This window comes from Onychomys torridus, chromosome 14, assembly GCF_903995425.1.
Source record: "Onychomys torridus chromosome 14, mOncTor1.1, whole genome shotgun sequence".
In the NCBI taxonomy this organism is placed as follows: domain Eukaryota; kingdom Metazoa; phylum Chordata; class Mammalia; order Rodentia; family Cricetidae; genus Onychomys; species Onychomys torridus.
In genome coordinates this window covers 23,023,066-23,050,452 of record NC_050456.1, presented here as the reverse complement: position 1 = coordinate 23,050,452, position 27,387 = coordinate 23,023,066, and the positions used below count along the sequence as shown (strand labels likewise).

Genomic DNA, 27,387 nt, shown 5'->3' with positions numbered 1-27,387 from the left:
TTTTTTTCTCTCTTCACTGAATGTGCGGTTTTCAGTTGCAGTTACCTGTCTGAGCTCATTAACCCATTCTGTAGTTCTAAAAACTTGTTGGTCTCAACTTAGAACTAAGAACCAAAGGGAAATAAATTCCATCAAATCAGCCCCCAATACAACCTGTGTTTGTTTTTTTCTCTTAGCAAGAAATGAGAACAACAACAACAAAAATCCCAAAGAAACAAAACAAAACAAAAAATGTTAACTATTTCTCCTTTTCCTCCTTTTCTTCTGAAATGTTACTGAAGTTGCGGAATCAGCCTCAGTTAGACTGAGTAAGGATTAAAAAGAAGCTCAACAAAAGGCAGTATGTACTTAAACTGCCCCTCAAATCAGTCCGAGCTGTCCAGAAGCCCCCCTTTAACAGGCCTTTACGGACCCATTAAATGGAAAGTGAGGCTGTGTTTGTTAGTTGGGAGGTAAATGGAAGTCCTGCAGCAAATGTTAATGAGGGCTTTGTCTAAACTAACCAAGGAGACTGTAGCAACCGGGCTCCAGACCAGGACAAGACACAGTTTCTTTTCCAAAACCCAGCCTGGGAGCTGCATTTTGTATGAAGACATTACAGGTTAATAAATGATAGCACCATGGTTTTAGAAATTAAGTTAATGTTTCAGTAATTATCACTTAGTTCAACTTCTTTTTTTTTTTAAACATTCTAGTCACAGGCCAGAAATTAAGTTTAAGAACCCAAATTATTTTTATGTGCAAGTAAGAAAATCTTAAAATCTTAATCATAAAAAGAATTAAATTCTGCATAAAATTCTAAAATACTATTCCCCTATTTTCAAAGGAATTAGGGACAGGAAAACCAAAAACCACCCACCCCATTTCATTTGACTTAGTCAAACAGGGCACAATCATTTATGCATTTATGCTTGTCTCTTTCATCTTGATCATATCAAGATCTTTAGGGAGAAAACCCAATGGTTGTCACTTGAGAAATCTCTTGACCACAAGACTGAGTATTCTATGGCAGAGGCATATACACATTAAAGACATCTTAATAAAGATGTAAAGGAAAGCCAAACAACCCAACACACATCTTAGAAGACAAAATGGCAGGCAACTGGTCATCTGACCCTCTGAAGGCAAAAAATAAACACGTCTTTACAAGAAAGAATAAGTCCAATGAAAGAAAGAGGGGGGTGGAAGGGGGCCGCCATGTTGTGAGAAGACGCTGACCTGCTCGAATTCAAAGTGCTAGAATGAAAGGTCTAAACAAAAACTCCGACGATGCCTCCGAGTGGGACCCCTGCTCAGTCCTCCTTGCGCTCCAGAGTCTGTGCCGCATGGATGCCGTTGCTGTAGACCGGGAAGGGCAGCGTGGAGAAGAGTCCCTCAGCCGTGGTGAACACATTGCCACCAGGCATCTGTGTGAGGCTGGCCGCGCTCACGGCGCCGCCAAATGGTCCTGACATGTTGAGCCGGTGCACGTGGTGGTAGAGCATCTCCATGGGCGTCTTGGGGTCGAGGCCGAAGCCAGGGCTGTTAACATCCACGAAGTTAACAGCATGCGCGTTGGGTAGCAGGTTGCCCTGCATGGCCAGGGTCACCTCAGCAGGGGCGTAGCGGATGGTGCCCGTGGTGTAGACCCTCTGCGCGGCCGTGCTGGTGGCCGCCAGGGTCCCTGTCACCCGGTGCACAAGCGGAAGCACGACGTTGCCTGCTTGCAACCTCTGCAGGGCCTCCAGGTCCCCAGTGTACAGCAAGGAGTTGGACGCACCAGGGCCACCCCCGCCGCCGCCCCCCGCCCCGCCCCCGGGATGCTTGTCCCGCGGGGATGCGGAGAGCGGGGGCGACAGCGGGTCGGAGGCCACTGGGGCCGTGCCGCTGAACTGAGTCTTGCGGCCGGCCGCGCCATCGGCGCCCGGTGGGGTGAGGACGGAATCGGGGATGGCCACGTGCAATGCTCCCCCACCGCCGCCGCCGCCGCCGCCGCCGCCACCTCCCCCCTGGCCCTGCGGGGACGGGAAGTGCTCAGAGTTGGGGGGTTTGGTCATGCTATACGGGGACTCATTCCTGGAGATCTCCCGGTTGGGCGGGTAGTTCCAGATGCTGCTGTCGTTGTCGAAGTTGATGGGCTCGGCGATCTCCGTCTTGATCTTGAGCACCGAGGCGCTGTGCGGTGATGACAGCAGCCGCGGTGGCTCCACCAGGCCGGCGTCCAGGCCCGGGCTGGACGCGCTGGACAGGCGCCGGCGACTGGCGCTGCCCCCCTTCTGCCTTTTCCGCCGCCGCTTGCGCTTCTGGTGCTTGCTGGAGGCCTGCGCGCCCGCCTCGCCCGCGCTGTCCGAGTCCTTGGCGCTGTCCGACGTGAGCGACTCGCAGGGCTGCAGCCGCAGGTCCGCCTCGCTCTCCACGTAGCGCTCCACCTTGATCTGCATGGGGCCCAGCGCGCCGAAGCCATCCTCGGCCGCCTTGGGGTGCTCAAAGTCCGAGTGCTCGAAGCTGTCGTCGCTGTCGCGGCTGTCCGGGTTGCTGGAGCTGTGGCCGTCGTCGTTGCAGTTCATGTCGTTGTCGCACGCGCTGCCCGACTTCTTGCGGTCGGGTTCCGGATCCTCGCTGTTCTCCGACTGATTGCCCTTCTCGTCGGACTTGGAGTTCTCGTTGTCCTCTGCGTGAGGCCCGCAGGTGGCGGGAGGGCAGGAGGGGAAAGAGAAGACACCGTGTTAGCAGGGCAGCGAACCTAGGATCCCACGTTGCATGAGCCACAGCGCCCGCCAAACAAGAAAGCCCAGGCTTGGTTGAAGGTTAGCGGAAGGGGCGGGCCATAGCCAGCAATACCCGCCCCTTCCGGTAGGACTTCTGCAAATAAAAGCCCCACACCCCGCACTAAGGCGCACCTCCAGGCTCTGCCCTGACCCTCTGTGAGTCCACTGTGGGGAGTCCTGTGGACACACCAGGGAGTCAGATTAACCTGAAATATGGTTTATATAGAAGACAAGACATGGAGTGTCAGGGGACTGTTGAGAGGTTTGTGATTTCCACTGGCCAGCATCTATTCGTTATTGAACCCCACGCCGCCCCATCTGTGGTTTTCCCTCCGCAAAGCCGTCATTCACTGTTGGATTCCTCTGTCTTTTTATTTGCTTCTGTCTCTTTCTTCAACTATAAGCTCATGATAGTAAGGGGTTTTGTTCACCACTATAGAAACAAGAGGCAGAGACAGTTCTAGAACTTCCGCTGAGGGGTGAGGACGACGACCAAACTCCAACACATTTTAGGGACCAGGAAAACAAGCTCTCCCATAAAGTGCGCCCCCACATCGCAAGCTGTGTCTGGAATACAGGCGTTCCTTGTCCACAGCCCCGGAGTTGGGGCGCTCTAAGGGCGGGAGGCTGATGGAGGGACCTGCTTTTCTCATTTGAGGGGGTACAGATTTTCCCACAGTCACAGCCTCGGGAAACTCGGAGGGGATGCTGATTTCTGTGGCTTTGCCACAGCGGTGGGGGAGCAGAGTGGGTTAGAACCTTGGACCCTGTACCCATTCTGGCCTTCATTTGCCCTTCTTTAGCATCTCTGCAGCTGTCATGGAGAATACATTCTGAGATCATCTGTGTCCACAGAAGGGGACTGGAAACAGGAAGCCGACTAAACGTCCTATAGCTTCTGGAATCTTTCTTGCACTCCACATCACCCAAGAAGTCTACTCCCTCAGATAACCAGAAACGGGGGTGGGGCAGTATGGACTTGTTATAAATACTTCCAGAAATAAAAAGTAACGGTCCGGCATCAGAGGAAGTAGTTTACTGTATTAGTATTGTATTATGCTGGAAGTTGTTTACTGGGGCAAAGGTTCTAGAAAAACTTCTGCCGCTTGTTTATGGATAGTATGGAGTAGTGAACAAGACAGATAAAAAGGCCTCAAGCCCGTGGATTTATATCCCATTTTAGAGGCTCCATCGCAGCTTGGTGGAGACCGAACTTTGATCACCTGTTGGGCTGGCAGAGCTATTCCTGGTATTTGCTTCTAGCTCTGGAGCCATAGTTTGATTCCTTCCATAAGGATGGGAGGGCTAACATTAAGTGATTACTTAATCTGTCCTGTCTGTTTATGCAGATTATATATACACATATATGCTACAACATATATATAGTCAGACATAATATGGATATATGCATTGGTGTGTTTTGAGATAATCAGTCAGGAACAACTTACTCTAGATACATCTTGTTACATGATTTGGCCAATTGCTGGGCATCTGACCATGGCCCTCTGGTTGCTACCCACCCCTGGTGTTTCCACCGGCAAGCCTTAGCCATAGAGCATGGAGAAGTAATACCTGTTATACCTGAGGTGTCTTTAGAGTCTGATTCAGAGTCCGATGTCTCAGAGGATTCTGAAGTTTTCTCTGGCAAATGCGGGAGCTGCGCAATGTCCATGGGCGTGTCCTTGTACTCAGGATTACTGTGGGAAGGAAGACATCCATCAGGAGGGCAAGTCTTCATCATCTCCTGAACTTCCCTGCCCTCAACTTGCGGAAGTTTAGAGGACTGAACAGGAAATTATTTCTTAGCTCCTCATGGGATTTCTCACAGAAACGTGGATTGTGCATGCCAGAGTACAGGTGCGCTCTGCCACAATGATTGAATACCCCAAATGCTGCATGAAAGCCACTAAAAAGCTTTTAAGTAATCAGGTACCACTGGGGGCCAGAGAACTGTGCAGCTTGACGCTTCTCCTGGCATAACACCTGGGGGCTGGGCCAATGAGAGGAAACCTCAGCGATTCATTCCCATACCACCTGGTGTGTCCTACCTTCTCCCCTGCTTGTAATGAGTTCACTGCCTCAGTACCCTTGCCTTGGCCCCTGGATGCAACTTCTCAGCTGTTCGGATGGTTCCAAAGCTTTGGGGAGTGGGTGGCAGGCCCTCAGTGCCTAACGATCTGTCAGAGGCACAGGTGCATCTTGGGATGCGCGGCTCCTGAACTGTCAGCACACCCATTACAATCACACTTTCATCTGCTCGTGTGGTGTACACCTGTGGCTTGTTAGCTGGGATTCTGATTGCAGTGGGAGAGGCCCAGTGAGAGGGAGGCTCTAACAGAATGGAGCTGAACCCATGTACACAAATGTGCTTAATGTTTGTTCTGTTTTTAATTTAGAAATGAACCTCTCCCAGAAATGAAATGCTTGGTCAGTTTGAGCTAGCCATCTTCTGGAAAAGCCGATCCCAGGCTGCCACATTTATGATCAGTAGAGGCTTCTGTAACCTCAAGGCATGAGCAAAGCATCTTGCCTCCAAATGGGAAATGCCTCTTCTGCCTTGTACAGGGCTGGCCAAGGCACCAACAGATGATTGTGGAGACATATGCTCATATTAAGAAGTCACCGTTCCAGTCTACTCTCAAACCGCAAACGTCCCTGGGAGGGTTAATTCACTAAGATGGATTATCAGGCATTTACTCCTTAGTGTGAATTAGCTTTAACAGCCGCAGCCTTTTCTAGACAATCAGCTGAGACTAAAGGTAGGCAGGCAGACTTGGTAGTTTGAAGTCTCCGAGTACTCTTAGTTTAGAATTCTAGTAAGTGCCTCGGAGAACTGGAGGAAGGCAGAGGGCAGTGTTCTCAGCCGGGGAAGGTGAGCCTGGATGGGGCTCAGATATGGAGTATTGCTTGGGAAGGAATAATCCCTTTGGGCTAAGAAGGTGGAATAGAAAAGGCAACTTAAGAGTTTATCTTGTGCCAAGGAATGCTTTTATTTACCAGCTCTGCAGCCTACAGAATGGCACCTATGAGTGGCTGGCTTGTCCCAGCCCACTGACATCAGCTTCCTGTGTTGTCTTGGTGCCACGGGGGCTCAGTGATCATCTGTCTCCAATTCACTGTCAGTTATTAGTGGTCTCAGGGTAGATCTACGGGTCGTCTATGAAAGACCTACCACACATGAGACCAAGGCTCTGAAGCCGAGAGGCTGGCCTTTCGTGCCCAAAGGGCCTTCTTCCTGTCTGTGTGGAATTTGATGAGATGGAATTACCACGTGCTTGTGGGCTGGTGCTGTTCACCTCTAGGCTAGCTTGATGGTGTTGATCCAGTGTCTTCTATTCCTTGCTACTTCTGCCATGGCAGGCAGAGTGGGAAGTCATGTGGCTAATGAGTTAGTCTAAAGTAAATGGTGACCAATAAATAAAATAACCAACATTCTCAAGGAAATAAATAAAACAAGTAAATAAACCCCACAGAATGTGGATAACAAACATATAGACGACCTCAGAGCCCTTCAGTGCATTAACATGGGAGATAGACACCGTCTAAGCTCTAGGAATGTTCACCAGTGTTTACTTCTTCATAGCGACATCACCACTTTTGCCTAGCAAAAAGCATCTCTGTGTGATATTATCTTGTTCTATTTTCTGTCGGTTACAGGAACTTCCATGGCTTTCTGTAGTAGAAATAGTGACTGTTTCATGGAACGACTTAAAAGTGTCCCTTGATGTCAGAACCCCATGATAATATCTCAACTACAGGGGATGGTCCTCCTGATTATCAAGCCTTGGAGATAAAGCACACACTTTTACCTTTAGAGAGAGTTAATACAGAGCAGAAGAGGTCAAAAAAGGAAAAAGAGAAGAAATGAAAACTCTTGTGAGTGGGATCCATTAAGGCCTCTCCAAAGCAATAATCATTAGTGTCTGATTGATATGCTGTGGGAAGCAAACACATTCATGCCTCCAGTCAAAGGCCAAAGTGTGGGAAACACTGAAGGGCCAGTGTGCTGATGAGCCATGCTGGGTAACATCTCAGCTCCATTTGGCTGTCTCTAAGAAAAATGGGACTCAGGTAGTCTGTCGAAATTATCAGCCAGAGGGCACTGACTTCCATTCATCAGCTCTACTGGAAGTTTTCCTACTCAGAGCACACATGGATCCTGCTTGGTGCCTTCAGGACAACTGAGGCCAAAGGCTAGAATGATGGTGGTGGGCATAATTATTATTATTATTATTATTATTATTATTATTACTATCATCATTATCATTATTATTTACACTGAGATTGACAGTGTTCTGGCAAAGTGGTTCATCTTGCTTACCAAAATTTGAGTGCCCGGAGAGCAAAACCCTATGCAGAGGCTGAGGGGATGGAATGCTATCCCCTGTTGGCTCCTTTTGTGTACCTTCTCAGAGATTGGGGTGTGGAGGCAAAGGCATGGAGGAGATAAGGAGACACTTTCTATCAAGACTGCAGCTGCAGGCAAAGGTCTCCATCTTTCCTGGGTGGGACTTGGACTAGGAAAAGAGACCAGTTCTCCAGAGCTCTCCAAAGACTGGCAACCCAAGATTAAAAACAGGGCTTTGATAGTTTCCTATTTCTTTGAATTTGAGGGGAAGAAGAGCAGACTACCCACATCCCTGGCAAAGACAGCCATTAACCTCAGTGTGTGCAGTGTATAACCAAGAGAGAAATGAAACAGAGAGATACCTAAGAAGATAATTCACCCAGATGATGTTCTTCTCGTTTGCGTTCTTAGCGTTAATTGCTATGGTGGCACTAGACTGTATCCAGATGTAGCCTCCGTTCTTCTGCATCCAGCGATAGTACTTCGTCACACATTGACCCTTATTCAGCACTGGGGGAGGGGTAAAGGGGGGAGAAAACAAAGCAGAAGGCATAGTATTAATGATTTTTGCCTCTGCCCAACCTCAAACCAAATGTAGGGGAGTCCAGTGTATGCCTGACTTAAGATACCATGAGCACAAATGAAATCAACATCTCACTGGAGCAGCAGCTGCCCAGCTAGGGTTACTGGCATTGTGGTGAGCCTGCATTCCCTTCTGGGCAGCCAAGGTGTGAAAGGAAGAGTGAAGAGCACTACTAATCTTTTTGGCTCAGAGCACACCCAATGTGGTGTGGATACGGTCAGTGGGTTTAACATCAGACGGTAAGAAAGGCAAATCTGTGTATGACTCATGCATAGCTCCGAGTTGCCCTCTTTGAGAGTCTGGATATTTGAATGGTTCTGAAGATGCCTAACCCCCTCGGTCTTTGATCACTTCCCTTCAGCCTGAGCAATATCAACCCGTGTCCTTAGCCATCTGTTCCTTTTGATCTTGTCTTACAGAATTTATAGTCCTCGGATGAACTAAATTTACATTGGTCAGCCGGGGTAAAGTGTGCTGAGACGGCTGAAGTTGGGAACGAAATAAATCCCCCGGTCGAGTCGGAGAGAGACTCTGGCTGGAGAGGCACGACACTGACTTGACTTGAGCCAAACAGAGACAACTCTCCACAGACACTGAAATATGGTGTGAAAGGGAGGAACAAGTGAAGACATTCAGCAACGTGAACCGGCGCCTTGAAATACCCACTGTAAGAGAGCTTTAAAAAATACAGATGTTAAAAACGATGCTTTAACCAGAATCTTGCCAAGTTGAATAGATTTGATTTGTATCTGGGTTCTCCTGAGCTAGTAAAAGGGGAAACTGCAGTAAATCATCCCCTAAATAAAGTGCTGTGGATGGGAACGGATCGAGAGGGTTGCAGGAAAGCCTCTGATGTTAGGATTTGGAGACCACTGCTCACGGCCCCCCCAAAGCTCACCAGCCTTCTGGCCACTAGAGGGCAGTGCGCACTCGTTTACATGACCCATTTTTGGCATGTCCTTGTCTCCGTCTGCTAAAATGAAAAACCTCTAACTGCTGTAATAAATTTGGCTAAATTAGCTGCTAAATGGTTATCTCAAGTAATATGTATTTGCATTAATCATCTTGCTCTAAACCAGAACAAGCCAGAGTCCTAAAGACGTAGTAAATTCATATTGTCCATTTAATTACGGCTAATAAGTGCTTCATATACAATAGTTTCATGAAGTACATTTTGATTTTCTTGGGTGTGTGTGTGTGGATGGGGAAAGGGAGTCACTTTGGGAAAGAACAAGGTTTTGGGCTGTCGAAACTCTTCCTGCCTCTGAAAGCGGCCACAAATCAACCCTCCATGGACGGTGTCTACAAGCAGACAGGCTTTCATGCCTTTTCCCATTCTTCTCTCTCTCTTTTTTTTCCCTCACAATATGCTAAATGGATGGCTGTAAAATTTAATAATTATGCCTTCACTGTTACTTGAAAAAGCCTTGATGAATGCCTCACAAGGTAGCAAGTTTGGTTCTAAAGCTGACACACAATGCAGGGCCCTGGAAGTCCGGGGACTGTCACCTTCCCTTGGTGGCGAGCCTCTACAGGTAGCATTGTGTGCTCCTTTTGTTGGGGCCTGTAAGTCCTGCTATCCTGCATGCATGGCTTCCCAGGCTACACAACTCCTAGCGGAGGCAGAAGGCAGTGAAGGGCCATGTGTACCACACAGTTCCTCTGTCAAAGCTCCGTGGCATACAACACGATGTGCCTTTATTCAGATCCTCTCAGCCTGGTTAACTATTAATTGAGGACAGTGGCTTATGCAATTCTTCACAGAGGAAATCACCATACTCCAGTCTGGTTGGTGATATAATTCTATATGCTTTGTTACCAGAATAAAGGGTACTTCCTAATGGTTTTAGTGTTTTTTAACAAAGACAAAAAGACCAGGAAATCTTTTTGAAGAATCACATGAAAACGCTCTTGAATCAGCAGTCTAGGCTGGCACAGCTTGAGTGGGGATTCTGGACCAGAATGGAACCCAGAACAGGCAACAAATGAACCACAGAAGACCCCAAGTCCAGAATGCAGAGGACTGAAAAGGGGCAGGTAAAGAAATGAATCGGAAGGTCAAGTTAAAATGCAAAGGATCAACAGAAAGATCTATACTTTTTCTTCCTTCAAACATCAGCCTCCCAGACAGTTTGCAAACAAGAGCCTAAACAACTCTGATACAAAGAGCTGAGGCAATGGCATCTTTGTAAGATGAGGTATGATGGCTTGGTCTGCTTAAGGGCATTTGGTGAGAAGATAAAGTACCAATTGATTAGGGCCCATGAATATATTAACTTAGTCCTCCATTAAAGCAGGCTCGGAAATGCCTCACCATGAAGCCCTGAATGAAAAGGAGGCAGACAGGTGAGTTTCGACATGGAGGTAGCCAGGGAGGGACTGAAAAGCAGGGTTTCCTCCAACTTGGAGTCAGGGAGCACCGTGACTGCCCTTGGGTCACTGTGGTGAATACTGAGGAGTGGGTCTCAGACCTGCTGGGGCACAGCTGAAGACAGGCATTCTCTGGGTCATAATTGTTCCCTTCAACAGAAATTTCAAGGGCCAGCATCTTCACCTGGCCTTCAATCATGACTTGTAAGTTGGTGTTTGCTGAATGAGACCTCCACGTGTCATTGGAATTCACAGAGAAGACAAGATGTTCGCTCCCGAGAGAGAGGGAAATGTTGACCACAATGTCACCCAAGCTACCTTTGTTTTCAAGTCCATGTAAGAGAAGTCACCACAATAACTTCTTTGTACTGAGTCAGGAGTACTTTTTGCTCACATCTTCTCCCAGAATATAAATTTATAACTTTGGGATAAAGCTTATTTCTTGAGGAAAAAAAAAAAAAAAACCCACACTGGCAAATCAGTTGGATCATTCCAGCTGTGCCACAGGCAGACTCTGACAGCTTTTCCTGAGCTCATGTGGTCCTAATCAGCTCAAGAAGAAAAGCCACGTTGGTGCCAGTTTGAAAGAGATTTTTTAGTGTGTAATAAATTAGAGAACTTGAAAAATACAAAAAAAAAGCCCCTCTTGATTCTCTGTTATCTAGTAACTGCCATTCTTATTTTTGAGTTGTAGGTTTGAAAATAAAGGACTATTTAGGTCAATCTTCTTCACAAAGTCCCCTTTGTGGAGAAAACCAGAAATAAGTACAACATAAGTTGATTGACATGGCCATTCTTAAAAATAGCCAACCCCCCAGGTGGTGGTGGCACACGCCTTTAATCCCAGCACTCAGGAGGCAGAGGCAGGCGGATCTCTGTGAGTTCAAGGCCAGTTCAGTCTTCAGAGTGAATTCCAGGACAGCCAGGGCTACACAGAGAAACCCTGTCTAGAAAGAAAGAAAGAAAAGAAAAAAAAAAGAATTAGATGTCCTCGAAAAGATTTCTCATCAAGCCAATGAGCCCTGGGGTACTTGTAGTCAAGCATGCAAGCTACAAGAAGAAAGGAGTAGATGGAGAGGAAATACATGTCGGTTGTTTTTATTTTTTATTTATTTATTTATTTATTTATTTATTTATTTATTTATTTATTTATTTATTACTATTGCATCTATGAGATGTGGGCTGAGTACTGCTGGCATGTGACCTGGCATCCATCCTTGTGGCTTGTTCTAAAGTTTACATTCTGCTGTCAAGATTCTTGGGTTGATTACCTTGTGTATCCCTCAACTGAAATGGCTGAGCCCATCAAAACATCTGTAGGGAGCTGGAGACATGGCTCAGTGGTTAGGAGCACTTGACTGTTCTCTTAGAGGTCCTGAGTTCAATTCCCAGCAACCACATGGTGGCTCGCAACCATCTGTAATGAGATCTGGCGCCCTCTTCTGGCCTGAAAGCATACTTACAGACAGAACACTGTATACATAAATAAATCTTAAAAACAACAACAACAACAACAACAACAACAAAAACAAACCAAAAACATCTTTAGAGTTAGGTCTTTTGGCTGAGGTGTTAGTTTTTGTTTTAAAATCTCGGAGAATTTCAATGACCTTTTTCTTAGAGTTTTACAAAGTATCCATGAAGCGACAGGGAGAAGCACGTTTGCCCAGGTGTTCTCAGAATGGTCCAGGCACAATTTTCTTCCTGATCTAGGGTAGCTCCAGTAGTCTTCGGAGGCTAATGTTCTTTGGGGACACCCCCCACCACCCTACCTTCCTTCCACGCTGAAGGCACCTTAGTGGTACAAACTGTGTCTTGAGACAGAACTGAGCGTGCACTTGGGTGATGAACACAGTGGGAACAGATTGAGTCCTCCTGCCCACCTAGCAATTGAGGAACCGCCATTGAGGGTTTGACTTTTAGTAAACACACTACCCTCTGTGCCTACCTGGGAAGGGAGTGGCAAATAGCATGCCCAAAAGCCAACTGTGAGGTGCTTACATTTGAAAACATGTGACCTGTGATAGCAAATACCTCCCCTCAAACGAAAGACGGGGTGACACTCTTTATTGAATGTCCTTTTAAAATGACGCTTGATCTCTTGACTCAAGACTATAGGTCGGCGTACAATACTGTTCTGTTTGGAACTAACAGCCACTTTCCTCCAAATCCCACCAACTTTGTTGGTGTGGGGCACATCTGTGTCCCTGCACACAGCTCCCAACAGAAGGACTTAAGTTTTTCTTTGGGAAAACTTCGTCCCCAGACAGAGACTGTGACTGAAAGGACACAAAGGAAGCCAGCTTCTGTGGCAGGGACATCATTCTGTTAGTAAATTCAAACAAAACCGTACAAATTCGCCTTCAGAAATATGAAGAAAAAAGAGAGAGAACGTGGTCTCTTCCTTTGGCGCTGCCCTACAAAACCAAAGGCAGAGTCTAAACAGGGAGTTAGTTGTCCCAGGAAGGAGGAGGCAGCGGAATGAAGTGGTCATTTAACAGAGTGCCTCACAAAAGGACATTTAACGGTCTGCACATGCATTAAAAGGCTGCAATACTTGGTGCATTCAGGTAAGTCTAGAATAACTAGGAAATGGTGAGCTCATCGGAGAAGCCACACTTCACATTCACACAGCTGAACAAAGAGCTTCATTATCATCATGGCGGCAGGAGGGTGCATGCATCTGCGGGACTGTACCCCCTCACTGAGCTACCTTCATCAACAGCTGTGGAGCAGCGTAACTGGTTCCCTTTGCTAGGGACTCAAAGATGGTTTTCGAATGCATTGAAGTGGAGAGAGAGAGAGAGAGAGAGAGAGAGAGAGAGAGAGAGAGAGAGAGAGAATGGGAATGAATGTGTGTTTAAGTAAGAGTGTGTGTGCTAAAATCATGCTTTCTACTTAATACCGCAGTTGGGTGCTTAGCTGTGGCCACTGGTTTTCTTTCTACATTCACAAAACTGGCAGATGAAACATGAAAAAGAATACTGACTCTTTAATCTCTGCTTCTTCACCTAAGGCCCAAGGCAGGCTGACAGGGAACTTCATTCTGGAAACAGACTTTTTGAAAAAAAAAAAAAAAAAATTCTGGATTACTTTTTCCTCTGCTTTTGAAACCTGTAAGCTCCCGGAGAATGAACCCGACACAGGCTTAAAACAAGAACCAATTTCCTTATCTAAAAAGTGCAAGTCCTTGATGCTCCCAGGAAGGTCACTGTTAAAATCCATGGGGGACACAGCATTGTAGCCGGAGACTGTGGTAAGAGCTTTATTTACTTGTGATGGAGACAGTTTTTCATTTAGATCTGCTCAGAGGATCACTTGAGGCTCTGATGCCAGGCACACTTTCCTATAGATTTTGCAATTAGTGAGCTAGCTATGTCTTAGATTTTTTTTTTTATTCTTCCCTCTTTTCTTTTCATAAATCTATGTGCTGAGCAATATTTGGTAACGTTGAATGAGGTTTGATATTTAATGGGAGTCCCAAGCTTAGAGACAAAGGACCTGTGGATGTTCTGTGAAATGGCTATGCATCAAATATGGATTCCCTCTAACAAGCCAATGGCCGGCCCCTGTCTGAGCCAGTATCTGTGGTTTAAACCTCAGAAGAGGCTTTGTCCTCTTGCCCTGCCAATGGATAGATCTTTATTAACTGCTAATATTGAATCATGCAGAAAACTTTCCATTGATTTAGGACATGTCAATTTGTTCAGGTTAAAAAATAAATTTCCCTCTTCCTCATGATAATGTACTGAATTGGAGTCCAAGACTTTTAAACACTGTTGGCATCAGGGTGGTGTTCGCAGTCAGAAAGAATGAAAGGAATGGTGTGTGAGTGACCCCCGAGACCTTAGAGTCTGTTTTGAAAATTCTATGTGTACGGGTGTTTCACCTGCATGTATGTGTGTGCACTACTTGCATGTCTGGTGTCTGTGGATCACCTGGGATTGGAGTTACAGACAGCTGGTTATGATCCATCAGATGGGTGCTGGGAACTGAACCCTGGCCTTCTGGAAGAGCAGTCGGTGTTACCAACCAGTGCACTGCCTCATGGCCCTCCGAGTTTTTTCAAGCTGTTTTCAGTCCAACTAGAGAGTTCCAGTGCCATTCATTCCTGCTCCTTTCACTAAAATAGTGAGAGATGGTGTTTTTTGGTCTCTATACTTTTCTCTTTGAAAATATTTACTATATAAAGGAGAACCAGCAAACTCTTCGGCATGGCATCAAGAAAGGATTCTGGCGAGGAATGAGGGAAATGGTAGATTTCCCCAGTCACCCAGGAAGACTTTTTTGAGTGCTTTCCTGGGTGTTAGCTGGTAGGAGATTTTGGTAAACAAAGTCTGTCCATGGGCCTGCCCTCTGGTGGGCAGTGGTGTCCACTGGTGCTCATTAATCCCCACCCCTAACACCTGGCAACTGAACTCTCAGAGGAGTCACTAGTGTGAAGGTGGTTGACACGTTTCCTTTGGTCTTCAACAGGGATTCCTCTCCAGTTGTCTTTGAATGGAGCGAGGCTTCTCACTTTCACTATCAGGTTATAATGGTGACAACTATGTGAAAAACAGCATGGTCCATCTGCTAAAGTGACCTAGGTTCGGTGAAGCCCCCCCCCCCCCTTAGAAACTTAGAAGTAATAGAGATTTAGAGACCAAAGGTAAAGAGGGGCAGAGGGGATGAAATGGACCTGTCTATCCTCAATGGACCCTGCATTTTTGGATGTAGTCATTTTATTGAATTTTCAACATCTTCATAAAGAAGCTTGGGTGTGTGGGGCACAGATGTTTTGGTTGTATACTAGCCACATACATGAATTCAAGTCTATGTTTCTCAACTGGACTTAAACACATTTTAAAGGACCTTTTCCAATATGCAGGCTATTGTTTTAAGGACAATATAACAATAACTCACAGAAGATCAGGAACAGGTTGTATGATAAAAAAAAGGGATGGAGTTGATTCTATTTAGGCTAGTTGACTTAGGAGAAATGGATGATTTAGAAGTATTGATTTTTTTCCTGGATCATGTTTTATAAGAGTAATGGGCTATTTTTGTTTGTTGTTGTTGAATTAAAAAAACACAACAAAAGCAGCCATTTGAACTGGTAATAAAGGACAGGAATCCACCGGAGAGTAGAATTTATCAGTCAGATCCAAGTTGTAGCTTGCTTTCTGGGGAAAGAGAGATTTTTGCATTTCATGCCTCCCTGTAGTTTTCTATCTCTGAAATGCTCTGGATACTCCCTGTTTCTCCTGCCTTTGTGGCTTCTTACCATCATCTTTCTGGGGCTAGGGAAGTATACCCTGTGGGCCTCTTCTGGGGCATCTTTCTGTCTTCCCTGGGATGCCCCCACCTCTGGGATCTCTGTATTTTATTCCAACATCTTATAGTCTTCATTTTATGTCATATATTCAGAGTTGGATGTCTCAGGCTGCCTTCCCCACTTTGAATACCTTACTTTTAAAGTCTCCTAGTAATACCACAAGGCATTGTATACAATAAGCAGTCAGGGATGTTACATGAAGGTGAACAGAGAAAATATCCCTACTCTTATCCACACACATAAATAAGTGTTCATAGGAAAAAATTACCCTGGGCAGAAACACCCAAGATTTCCTTTTCATTCCCAAGCTGGATATCATTACTTTAATATGGTGTGAATATTTAGCCTGTATGTGTACCTCAAGCATGAGATGCCTGAAGAGGTCCGAAGAGGGCCTTGGGTCTCCTGGAACTGGAGTTACAGATGGCTGTGAGCCACCATGTGGGCGCTGAGAACCAAACCCAACAAAAGCAGCAAGTGCTTCTAATCACTGAATCATCTCTCCATTCCCAGTTTATATCATTTTTTGAAAGTCAAGTTTACCAAACAATTATATTGATTTCATTAGAGCGCTGATTGAGATACCATCAGAATCACTCCACCATCATCAACAAAATCATCCCAAATATAGAGGAAAGTGAACTTCAGAGGGTAGGTTTGGATTGACTCCTGATAAAATCGTTCTTTCTAGACATCAGAGTGGTCAGTACTGTTCAAGCTCGCTGTGAAGAGAGCTGGCAAGTAACTGTACACTTACAAACCCCAGATTCTAACTCAGTAAATTCGGTGTTGGCAGCCTGAAGTCTTGCAAGTCTACAAGCTCCTTGTACATGTCCACACTGCTCCGGAGCAGGGTGACAAGTGGGACAAGCCCTAGGCTGGTGGGCAGGCCTACTCGCTGCTCCTGTTCTCTGTGTTTGCCTGCCATGGACTTGAAAAGCCAAATCAGCACTTGCTCCCAAAAGAAAGATAAAAAATACTAAGCCTAACTCGTTCCTGCCTGGGAATCTGTTTTCTCTTGCTGCCTGTGACAAGTCTCCGCAGCTAGTGGACAGGCACCAGTATAGGCTGACGTGGCTTCAGGAAGGGCAGCTGCAACAGCTATTCAATGTATTTCCTGCCATGGGAATTTTCACATTCGCGAGGGAGAAGAGGAAAGAATTCTTTTGCTCTGGGGAAAAGTCCAGGCAAAGACCAGGTTGTAGCAAAATCCCTGAAGACGCCCGCCCAGAAGCGCTGAGATGCGGAAGCAGCAGAAAGCCCTTGGTGCCTTCTGTGTTTGGCCCACCCATGAAACTTTAGCCCTTTCCTTCCTCCTCCTCCTGCAGCTTCCTCTTGTGTGAGCCAGGGCTGCACATCCAAATCGACAATTAAATCCCCCCTTTGTTTGTGTGGCAGATGACAAATGCATGGTGGACATCTTGTGTTGCCTAGGCAGGCAGGGCACTTACTTTGATTGATGCTCAGTTGTAGAAAAAAATGAGCTGGGAAGGAATTACAATGGAGGGCCTGCAGACTGGAAGGGGATATACTAATTAGTCCTGCATTAAGCAGTCTGCTTGCATTTGGCGATGAGATGCCTTCAGGAGGGAAGTGTAGGGGTTATTGATGCAAAACAGCATGGGATGCATTATGCCAGGTAGCTGTAGATTCATTTTGCTAAAAAATGTATTAAGAAGCAAACACTTTGGCTACCATATATTTTTTAAACACTCACCCTCAAGTATAGAGGGTCAGCCAAGCTTTTTAATCTCCACTTGGTCCTGTAGGCAATGGGGCAGCCCTTTTGCTTCTCTGGAAAGATTTGCAGAGTTCTTTTCATCCTGGGTAAGGTACTAGGGAGGGATCTACCTTATCTACAGTTCAGGTTTCTTTTCTCTGAATCCCACTGCAGAGAGTCTTGAGTCTTGGTGGTGGGACACAGTGTCACAGGGGAAGGAAAGACACGCCCCTTTTTGAGGTTTTAGCGGGATGCTGCTGAGTTGGCTCAGGAAGAATTCGCAGGGGTGAACCAGAGAGCTCAGACTCTAGGCAAAGGCTTCGTTAAAAATAAAGACAACACAAAGCACATGCCTGCGTTTGCCTTAGCAGTCCATGGTTTAGGTTATAGGCAGATGGAGTGTTTTGTGCTGAAACATCTCATATTTCAAGGGTGACCCTGATGCTCTAGGTAGCTGGAACATGTGATCTAGGGGACATGAATGGTCATCCTCTAGGTCATTGTCTCCTGAGCAATGGAAGACTAGAGGGCAGTGGAGAGAGAAAGGTCCCCCAATAATCACTACCATATGCAATTTAAAATTCAAACCTTGAAATGCTGATTTAGTCAATTTGACCTGAAGAACCCATGAAACTGAGCTTAATGAAAAGAAGTCACAGAGGTCTTTTGTCACAGTGGGAAATAAACAGACTTGAAATTCCGTTGACTTCAGACCCATGGTCACTAGGTAAACTAAACTTGAACTCCTGGCAATCCTCCTGCCTCAGCCTCTCTGCAGGGGTCTACAGATAGGAGCTGCCAAAGCCCGCTAACAGTGTGACTCTGTATGCTGAGATCTGTCTAGCCCACACCAGGCACATTGAACTCGCCCAGTGGGAAGCAGGTGGTCCCGTATTCTCAGCCCCTTTTCAGAGTCAACTGATGAGGCATGTGCTTTGCAGCTGAGAATCCACTGTTCTGAATCTAGGGACAAGTTCCTTTATGGATTTATAGATACCAGTGCTGAGAAAGGATGCCAATGATAAAGGTAGGATTTCTAGTCCTCAAAGACGGCTGAGCCCCTTCTCTCTCTGTTTCTCTAGGACTCAGAGCATAAGACAGATATCAGAATATCTGAAGTATGATCAGATGTCTAAAACCTGCCTTCCACAGACAGACCAGGAACCGTGCCAATAGCTCTAGGAAGAAAAGCTAAATAGTTAATGTGGTTTATTTTTTAAGCCGTCCCTTTGTTCTAGAATTCTATCTTATTCTTGAACTGATTCTGTGTTGCTGTGACCTTCTCCTGCCAGGAAGGCACAGTTGAGGCCTCCTTCAGTAATAGCCTAGGGCTTTGGACAAGCAAGATGCTGCGTTGGCTCCCTGCCTCCTCCTCCAGTGTTTACACAACCAAGACTTATTACATGCCCTGTCATTTTGTTACTGGGCTGGCTCTGGTCTGAGAATTAGGTAAACATCAGACATTCCATCACACAACTCTAAACTCAATCTTACTTTATAATGATGTTAATGTTTATTGTACCAAGCGAGACGCCTTTGTGTATTTCAGCATCTTATTTCAGTCACAGAATGCAAAACCTGACACTGGAATCAGCTTGATGTGTGTGTGTGTGTGTGTGTGTGTGTGTGTGTGTGTGTGTGTGTGTGTGTGTGATTGAAGATATTAAGCGCTACAAGAACATTGGAATTTCAATCTGATTAGGATCAAAATTCTGCAGGATCAAAACACTCCTTTCCTCCCCCTACAGTTTGACTAATTGTGCGCTACTTGACATTGTGGGGTGACTCCACAGCATGATAGCTAAACATGGGAAGTGTATTTTACTGTGCAGAATTATCAGCTCGTTCTATTTGTTTTTCATGTGTTTAAGGTTATTAAAAGAACTCAAAAATGAGAAGTCATGTGTACGAGTTAAAAGTATGAACTCAATCATTGTTAGTAGGCTAAATCATAAAGCAATAGCCAGTAAGTCAATATCAAGTAATAAAAAAAAAATCACAGGATTTGAAAGCATACTTTCTCTGTTTATTAGCTGGCAAGAGAGCAGAGAAATTAGAAGGGCATGATGGTGGACGGTATTGTAGTTTACTTTCCAATTATGCTGGCTACTGAAAATAAGACAAGAGAGGATGGGGAAGGGAGACATTAAGCATATTTGTTGGATACTTTTTGCCTTTTGGGAAGATCTGAGCTGCATGGCCGTGCATTCCTTGAGAACTGTGTTTCTTCAAGCTGTGTATAAATTCTGAGAGAAACAACATGGCATCTTCAAAATAAGGTCCAATGACAAAGTTCTGTTTAAACCAGCATTAGGTTTCTGAATTTAGACCTTAATTAGGGCTCCAAAATGAGAAAGCACCCCCTGCTTCAGCCTTCCCCCAACATGGGGGGGTTCTTGTTAGGGGGTTAGTGTCTTGAAAACAACATATTCATTTTAAAAAATCTTTACGCCTGGCCTGTGGTGTTCCAGAAATACATCCACTGGTTCCTTCAGAGATCTGTATTTTCTCCATTTTTCCTGAATTCCCAGTGACAAAGAACCTGATGTTTCTGCTCAGGAAACAGCATCATTTTCTCCCCCAATTAATTGAAGAGCCATCTGCTTCTGTGATACATAACACCCATTCATTCTCAGCAACAAGTGTGTTCCCTGACTCCCTGGTGAGCAATATCAAGGCACGTGCCCAGCGTTGGGAGCAGACAGTACTAGAGAGCAGCCATTATAAAGTAAGATTGAGTTTAGAGTTGTGTGATGGAATGTCTGGGCTGTGCCCAGAACTCAGATAAACAGAATCTGACATTGACTTTGGTCCCATGTAAATGTTGCTAATATAGAGTTTAAAACATAGTACCATGATGTTGACCACATAGAGACTTGGGCTAGCTTAGTCTCCCTCAGGCTTTGATAAGCTGAGCTGAAAGTGAAGAACTGATTGCAAAGGGCTTGGATATCTGGGGATATCTAGGTCTCCTCAGCTGTGACAAGAAGGAGCAAAGACTACCATGCTGGTCTTTATGGCATACAGCCCTCACCTTGAATGTCCTGAAAATTTGGCTTCTGAACTGTGTAGAACCTTCCAAGAATGTAGCTCGTAGAGAGCCATCTTTTAGGAAGTCTCTAGAACAGTCATATTCTTGGAAGAGGGGACTTCCACCAATTCACAGCCTCCTGGACCTTTTCTGTGCAGAAACAGGCTGGTGGACTCCAAGAGAAGCTTGCATGCCGAGACTGGATGTGAGTTGTGGCTTAGACTCTACCGGAGCTTGGCTGCTCCTCTGCCTCCCATGCTACAGAAAGTCCCTGTGAGTTCTGTCTGAGGTGAGGAGCCCAGAGCAAGACTCAAAGAGTGAGAACCAGCTTCTTTTTTCTTTCTTTCTTTTTTTTTTAAAAAAGATTTATTTATTCATTTATTATTATACATACAGTGTTCTGTCTGCATGTGTTCTTGCAGGCCAGAGAGGGCACCAGATCTCATTATAGATGGTTGTGAGCTACCATGTGGTTGCTGGGAATTGAACTTAGGACCTCTGAAAGAACAGTCAGTGCTCTTAACCACTGAGCTATCTCTCCAACTGAGAACCAGTTTCTTACTCCTAGGAGTGGACACTAGAAGTAAAGTCTCCTCTGTAGGAGCCTCTTTCTAGAAAGACACTGCTATTGCCAGGTGCTGTAGTCTTGTGACATGTTCTGTCCCTGCCCCTGCAGACTTTCTCCTTACCCAGTTTTTGCGGCTGGGCAAGTAGGCATTTTTATGAGGCTCTGGCCTATTTGAACTTGTCTTCGCCCATGTATGGTTTGAAACTGAAACCACACATTTCGAAGTGGAAACTGCTGTCTAGAAAATGAAAGGGTCAAGGAGGCATTTAAGACAGAGGTTCTTTCCGTCTACTTCCGGTGAGAGAAAGCACAACAGACCACACAATTCTAGAGTGCCAAGAGATGCCACTATTTGTCTAGGCCTAAGGTCCAGCTTTCACTATAATACCAATGCCAGCTGAAATGACTTCTATCTCACTTTCTCCCACTGTGTGACAGTCATTTCAGAGATGGGCAGGAGACATGCAGGAGCATGTCGGCACTGAGCCCCATAATTTCACAGAGACAAATGACACAAAGCCCGGCTACCCCCCACCGGGGTACTTACAGTCCAGGTGACTGTGCCTGATGCCCTCCACGTCTTCGGCATGGATGAAATGGTAACATCTTTTCCCTACGATGTCTACAGGGGTCAGATCCATGTAATCACTAATCCTGTGAAGAGAACAACATAGATTGGAACCCAGAAAGTAGGAAAGTAGAGAGGCTGTCAAATGATGCATGATGCTGATCTAGCAACGTTTTCATCATGCCAAGTACCTGTGAGGATGAGGCACTCTGAGCAAATGCTCTCAGCAGAGAAGATTATTTCTGTGGCAGATAACAACGTTTTTCAAAATTTGGATATGTGCTAGATCAAGCAATTGCATTTAAGTAATTAGGTAGGTTTTTCCTTGGCATCAGAATGCACATTTAGACAACGTAATTCCATGAAATTATTGAGGAACTGTAACAATGCAGGATCCTCATTACAGGCCAAGATAATTCAAGGTTACATAATAAAATAAAAACATGTTATGTCTATACCAAATGATTAGAGACACCTTTCATTTAAGCAGATTGGTCTACTGTTGGGTATTTCCATGAAAAAGGGATTCAACTGCTTCTTGGCACAAAGTCCAAATTGGCATTTCAAGGGATATAATTTAAATGCTGAGACATACAGATGCCTGGGGGTATTATCTTTTTTAGTCTCAGTCATTTGGGAGCTCGGCTTTCACTCCTGGCTCTTTTAACTGGTGCTTTGTGGTAGATGCTACACAGAAACTTTTAAACCATTTCAGCAGCTCTTCTGGGCCTGCACTTGACAGACAGTATGGGTGTACTAGTGCCTGCCCAGTGTCCTCAGGCAGGGCCCAGAAAGATAGAACCCAAACTATAAAACAGGGGATCTGCCTTGTTTATATAGACATGTACAAACTGGTTCTTACCTGCTGTATCATTCATTTTTGGTTGGTACAATATAGATTTTTGTTTAACTTAATTTTATTGTCCCTTTTAACATGACTTATAACATAGGAGCTCTTCAAATGTGAAGCAAATATTTAGAAATATCATCTTTAAGAGACATGAGATTAGTATTGGGGAATTATGCCTATCCACAAGACAGGGACCTAAGAAGGAACAATGACATAAAAATGCTGTGGAGTTAGCTGGACATGGCGACATGTCTGTAAACCCAGCCCTTGGAAGGCAGAGCTGGGAAGATCTTTGTGAGTTTGAGGGTAGGTAGCCTGGTCTACAGAGTGAGTCCCAGGACAACCAGAGCTAAATAGTGAGACCCTGTCTTGGAAAAACAAACAAACAAACAAACAAACAAACAAACAAATGCTTTGGGGTATAATTACAATATACTAACTTCATGAGATGAGCAGATTTCTTAGTGTCTTAGTGATTGAAATAACCTTTCTGGACAAACTAGAATTTGTAGTAAGAGAAGATTCCTTAGGAAATGAAAAGATCCTGGAGGATTTGTGGTATTAAACAGATTGGTTGCTCTGTTTGTTAGTTTGTTTTCCAAGTACAGTGAACACCCCTTTCTGAAAAAAAAAAAAGGAAGCAGAGTATCACTCTAGGACCCTCCTTGGTGTCTATGAAATTTACCAGTTCCTGAGAGAATTAGACGTCACCTTTGTTCTGGGCCATCCTGAAGAAGAGTGGCTGAGGAGCAAGCTTCATTTCTAGTTAACAAGTCCCTAATTAAAGAATAAACCCTTGGAAAAAGCCAGGCCATCCTTCAGGGAAGGCATTCTTTGGTTAACTCTTTATTTGAATGAACACTTTCAAAAACCGGGACCAAGCCCTTTCAAGGGACCAGAGCCTGTGGTGGTGAATACGACCAGTTCAGAAGTAAAGGGGATCTTAACAAACACTTAGGAACTGCAGGCCGGAAGTGGAACTATCCTTTGCCAGTCTGTGTTCCCTTACCTGTAAACAACTTCAGGGCGTGGTGAGGAGAGTCATGGATGGGATGAAATTAGCAGTGCCCAGAGCTTGGCACATGGCAGCTTTTCCATGAACCAAATATGCAATTACCCCTCACTAAAGGACTTTTTCAGAACTTATGTCATCTTTAGTTGGGAAAGAAAGATGCATTGTATCAGTTAATGGAGTGGGGTTTTGTTGTTGTTGTTGCTTGTTTTATTTTTTGTTTTTTAAGAAAAAAGCTAAGAGAAGGTCACAGAAAATAATCTCAATTGCTAAAATGGGACATTGAAGGCTTGTTAAAAATTAGTTACTTGATCACAGCAATGAAAATTAGGGACACTTTGGGACAGGACAACGGTTGGAAATTTGGCAAGTGAGTGGCGGCAGATTTTTGGAGGGTGTGGTGATGGTGGAGCTGAACCAAGCCTGAGGTGTCTTCATCTTCTGGCAACGTGTTCCTTTTTGCTGGTTTTCTCCACTGTCTCACATCCTAACTTAGAGACTAATGGCTTTGTAAAATGCTAACTGTGTTCGTCTACTGGTGTATAAATGAAAAGTTCCCCTCAGAGATTATTCCGAATGGTTCCTTACCATTCACTCTGCCACTAAAGAAAAATAGGAGAATGGGAAACCTCAGAGCGTGTTGCTAAGTTGCTTATGGATTCTCCCACTTCAGATCAAAACTGCCCAGGCTGACAGGGGCACTGGTAGTACTTACCTTAGGGAATAGGCAGAAACGGGGCTGCAGGGTTATGAGCAGACGCACGGCCCAGCAGGCATAGATACTCATTAAAACCAGTGACCACTGTTAGGAGACACCCACTCCTGCTAACCTCTCCATCTGGCTAACTTGTCTTTCCTGACATCCCGTGTCCCCTCCAGAACACTTGAGATACACCCAAGTGGACAGTCCCAGTGAAGATTTTGTAGGTGCCAACAAAATGAGCAGATTTAGAATTACTTATCACCTAACAGTGACAGGTTGGAGATACTGTCTACGCTATTGAGTCTCAGAACTCAGGTAAATTCTTTCCTCTCAGCCAGTCCCTCGCTGGAAATAGGAGAGCATTCCTAAAGCGATCTCTGCTTTCGGCTTCAGTAACCCTTCCCAGTGGGCTGAGTGGATGCAGGCGCTTTGGGCCTCCCTCTTGGCTAGACTCTGGAGAGGTCAATTACCTAAGGCACTTGACCATTCTGCTCTCCTTATCCCCTCTGAAGGCATGCTCAGGGCTCAGGGGACATACCCTGCCTTCAAAGCTGACAACACTCTATGGCCCCAGTGCTCCCTCCCTCAGCTACCTCGGTTTCTCTCCACGCAGCACCAGGGGACGGGCAGTTTGGCCATGCTGCTTTCTCAAGACTGAGATACAGGCAGCCCCTGTCCTCTCCTCCCTCCACGTTCCGATTCCCCCTTCACACCAGTCAGATGGGCTGGTGACTTCTAGGTGAAAGGTCAGTGAGGGACACCATCTTCCATCTCTGTCCCTGGCTTTGTGCTTAATGGAAAAAGTGAACTTTCAAACCAGAGGCTAAAAAGTCCTTTTTGTTAAAGCTCAGTCTTGGGGAAGAACTGCCAACTCATTTCTAGGATGAGTCATCTGTTTTTAATTTATAAAAGAGAAATCCTCAGGATGACAAAGTTTTATTTAATAGTGTTGCTAATTCCCCCTGTAGCAGATTCCCTCTGGGGGCCTCAGATTCTCATTTGTCCGATGCTCCATGTCTGTGAGGACACTGCCCATCAGATGCAGGGCCCTTGAATTAGTGGGAAGCGGGTCACTCAGAGGCATAGGAGATGCCTTTTACTGCATCATTTTGCCAATAACATCTCAGCCCCACTCTCTACTCAGGTCCTCAGCCAAAATGGGCCTTTTTATAGCGGATGGATGTCTGGGTATCCCAATTCATTCAATTGTTGTCCCAAATGTAAATCAGGGAAGCAATATAAATTTTAAATAAAAAGCATGCTTGGTGTCATTCCAAGCAGCCATTAAAAACAAGATCAGGATTTATAATGAGCCTCACTGGGGAAGTGAAATCTTTCAGGCAGCCAAAAGCAAACCTTCACCAATGGGCGGTGTGCAATGGGCAAATGAAGAGGAAAAGCAAGTACCTATTTTCACAGTAAATGATATTGAGGTCCATGTTTACTCGAGTGACGAACATATGGCAGTCAATTCTGACTTCATTGATCGTAGGGGGAGGCAAGGCATGAGCCACCACCACGAGACCCATGATTTGGCTGGGGACGGTCCTCCCGTGGGACAGCGACACTCTGAGGCGAAGTCGGCCTGTTATGTGAATCACCTGGGAAAAAAAAGTACAGGACACCAGTCAAATGTACATCCCAGAAGCAAAGGTGGTTTCTTCTGAAGAAGGAAAAAAATCTCATCGGGAAAACCAATGCTAGGTTGTATCTTCTATAGCATAGCGGCTGTCAGCGTGCCCTGGATGTGCTCATGGTGAAGCGCAGAGAATACATCCTATTAGACGTTTTCAGGTAGCATTATTACAGTGCTGTGCTTTTTTTTAAAGGACCCACACACACATTTATAATAGGAGATTCATCCTCACATCATATGGCGAAGATGCTGAGCTAGCATGTTGAAATTATTAGCCTCTGTTAGTAAAAGATGCCCTTCTCTCTCCAATTTTGGGGTGAGAGAGATTACATGCCCATCTGCTTTGTGGAATTAGTGGCTCAGAGATTTCCTTCATTCAGAAAATTCAGGGATTTTTTTTTACAGAGGTCTAAATGACAGACTCAGGGCTACAGCATAAACGAACTCTTGAGATGACAGACATTTCTCACTGGGCAGTACCAGGTTACCAGGAGCTCTGTGACTGACTGCAGCCCGGGGGCGGGGGGGGGGTGGGGGTGGGGCTATGATGCATTCCTTGAGCACACTCAGTAGAGTTAAGGAGATGCACTTGCCTAGGAACTCCAGGAGGAATATTGGGCCGAATTGTTGGATTTATGAGCCAACACCCAGAATCATCAGGGGAGAAGCACAGGGTGAGCTTCTAGAATGATGCAGTAGTCAAACAAAGCCATAAATGGGTGAAAAACATGAAAGCTGTCTATGGCTATGTTTTGAGAGGATAGGTAGAAATGGGATCTGTCAGGGCTTGGAAACGCACGCTCACAAGTGTGGGTGCGTGCGTGTGCGTGTGTGTGTGTGTGTGTGTGTGTGTGTGTGTGTGTGTGTGTGTGTGCACCCATGTCAACTATTGCTGCATTCCGAGGCCCCTGTTGTGTGTGGGGTCATCCAAAACAAGGGCAAACAAGAGACCTCTGGGTTCATTCTACAAAGAGCTTAGTGGCTGAGTTTCCACATCTGCTTTGCTCTCCAAATCCATCCCAGAGCATCACCCCACCTATCAAGATTCCACATTTGTTCCCTTGCCATGGGGAAGCAGAGTGGGGAGTAGGTCCTCATCTCCTTGCCTTGCCTCTCCAGAACAATACAATACCATCTGGAGTCTGCTCTCCTTCCCAGGGGCTCGACCAGCAATTCCTTTTCCATTTTATTTTTTTGCTTCTCTTAAGTTATTCTGTTTTCCAAAAGCAATGCACACTCCTGTCAGTCAGGAAGCGGGATCAAAGCTTCCGGGGCTGCCCTTCAGAGTCCTGTCTGTTGTAAATAATACCCCTCCCCTGTCACCCTTCACATGAGCGCCCAGAGCCCAGGAGTGGGAGACACCAGCCAAGAGGATTATTTAGGTTATTTCAGCAGCGGCTTTTCGACCACCCACAATTGAAGTTGAGTAAATTCATACTTAATGCACCTTTGCTTTAAGCCTTGGTCAGATGAGCCACTTTATGAATATTTGAAACCGTTCCTGGAGGCAAGGGTGCTAAAACACCATCAGAGACACACATTTTTTTTTTTTTTTTTTGCAAGACCTCATTAACTAATAAAGAAATAGCTAAAAGAAACAGGATTAACTTCACAGGAGGGGTGTTGCAGCCCTGTCCTCCTCCCAGCGAGGCTTACATAGATGCTCATTTATCATGATCTGTCTTGTTTTATCAGGAAAACTCAGCTTCTTAGAAACAGAGATCTATAAATGCTCAGAAAAACACACCCAGAAATGATATGCCAAAGAATCCCTGCTTGATATTCTATTCCAAAGCCATTTCAGGGCATCTGGGCTGGAGAGCATTTAGGGAAGGCAGATGAAGAGGTGCTCCTGTGTGGCAATAGCCTGTTCTCGGAGCTCTAAGCTTGACTGTGGCCATCTTGCTACTGGAGGACAGACAGAGCCAAGTCCA

At 45.5% G+C, this 27,387-nt stretch overlaps 1 protein-coding gene across 6 annotated transcripts in view; it reads right to left on the bottom strand.

Annotated features, from left to right (window-relative positions):
- Positions 1–216: 216 nt before the first annotated feature.
- Positions 217–27,387, bottom strand: part of Npas3 (neuronal PAS domain protein 3) — an 836,969-nt gene continuing 809,798 nt past the window's right edge. For 4 of the 6 annotated variants that reach the window (XM_036205811.1, XM_036205806.1, XM_036205807.1 and 1 more), the window contains 5 exons: positions 25,225–25,418; positions 21,232–21,338; positions 7,458–7,605; positions 4,320–4,444; positions 217–2,650 (listed from right to left, as the gene is read on the bottom strand). In XM_036205811.1, the coding sequence (XP_036061704.1) occupies positions 1,293–2,650; positions 4,320–4,444; positions 7,458–7,605; positions 21,232–21,338; positions 25,225–25,418 (1,932 nt within the window). In that variant the 3' untranslated portion in view covers positions 217–1,292. The remainder of the gene's footprint in view (positions 2,651–4,319; positions 4,445–7,457; positions 7,606–21,231; positions 21,339–25,224; positions 25,419–27,387) is intronic. The other 2 variants (XM_036205808.1, XM_036205810.1) reach the window with 1 other exon arrangement.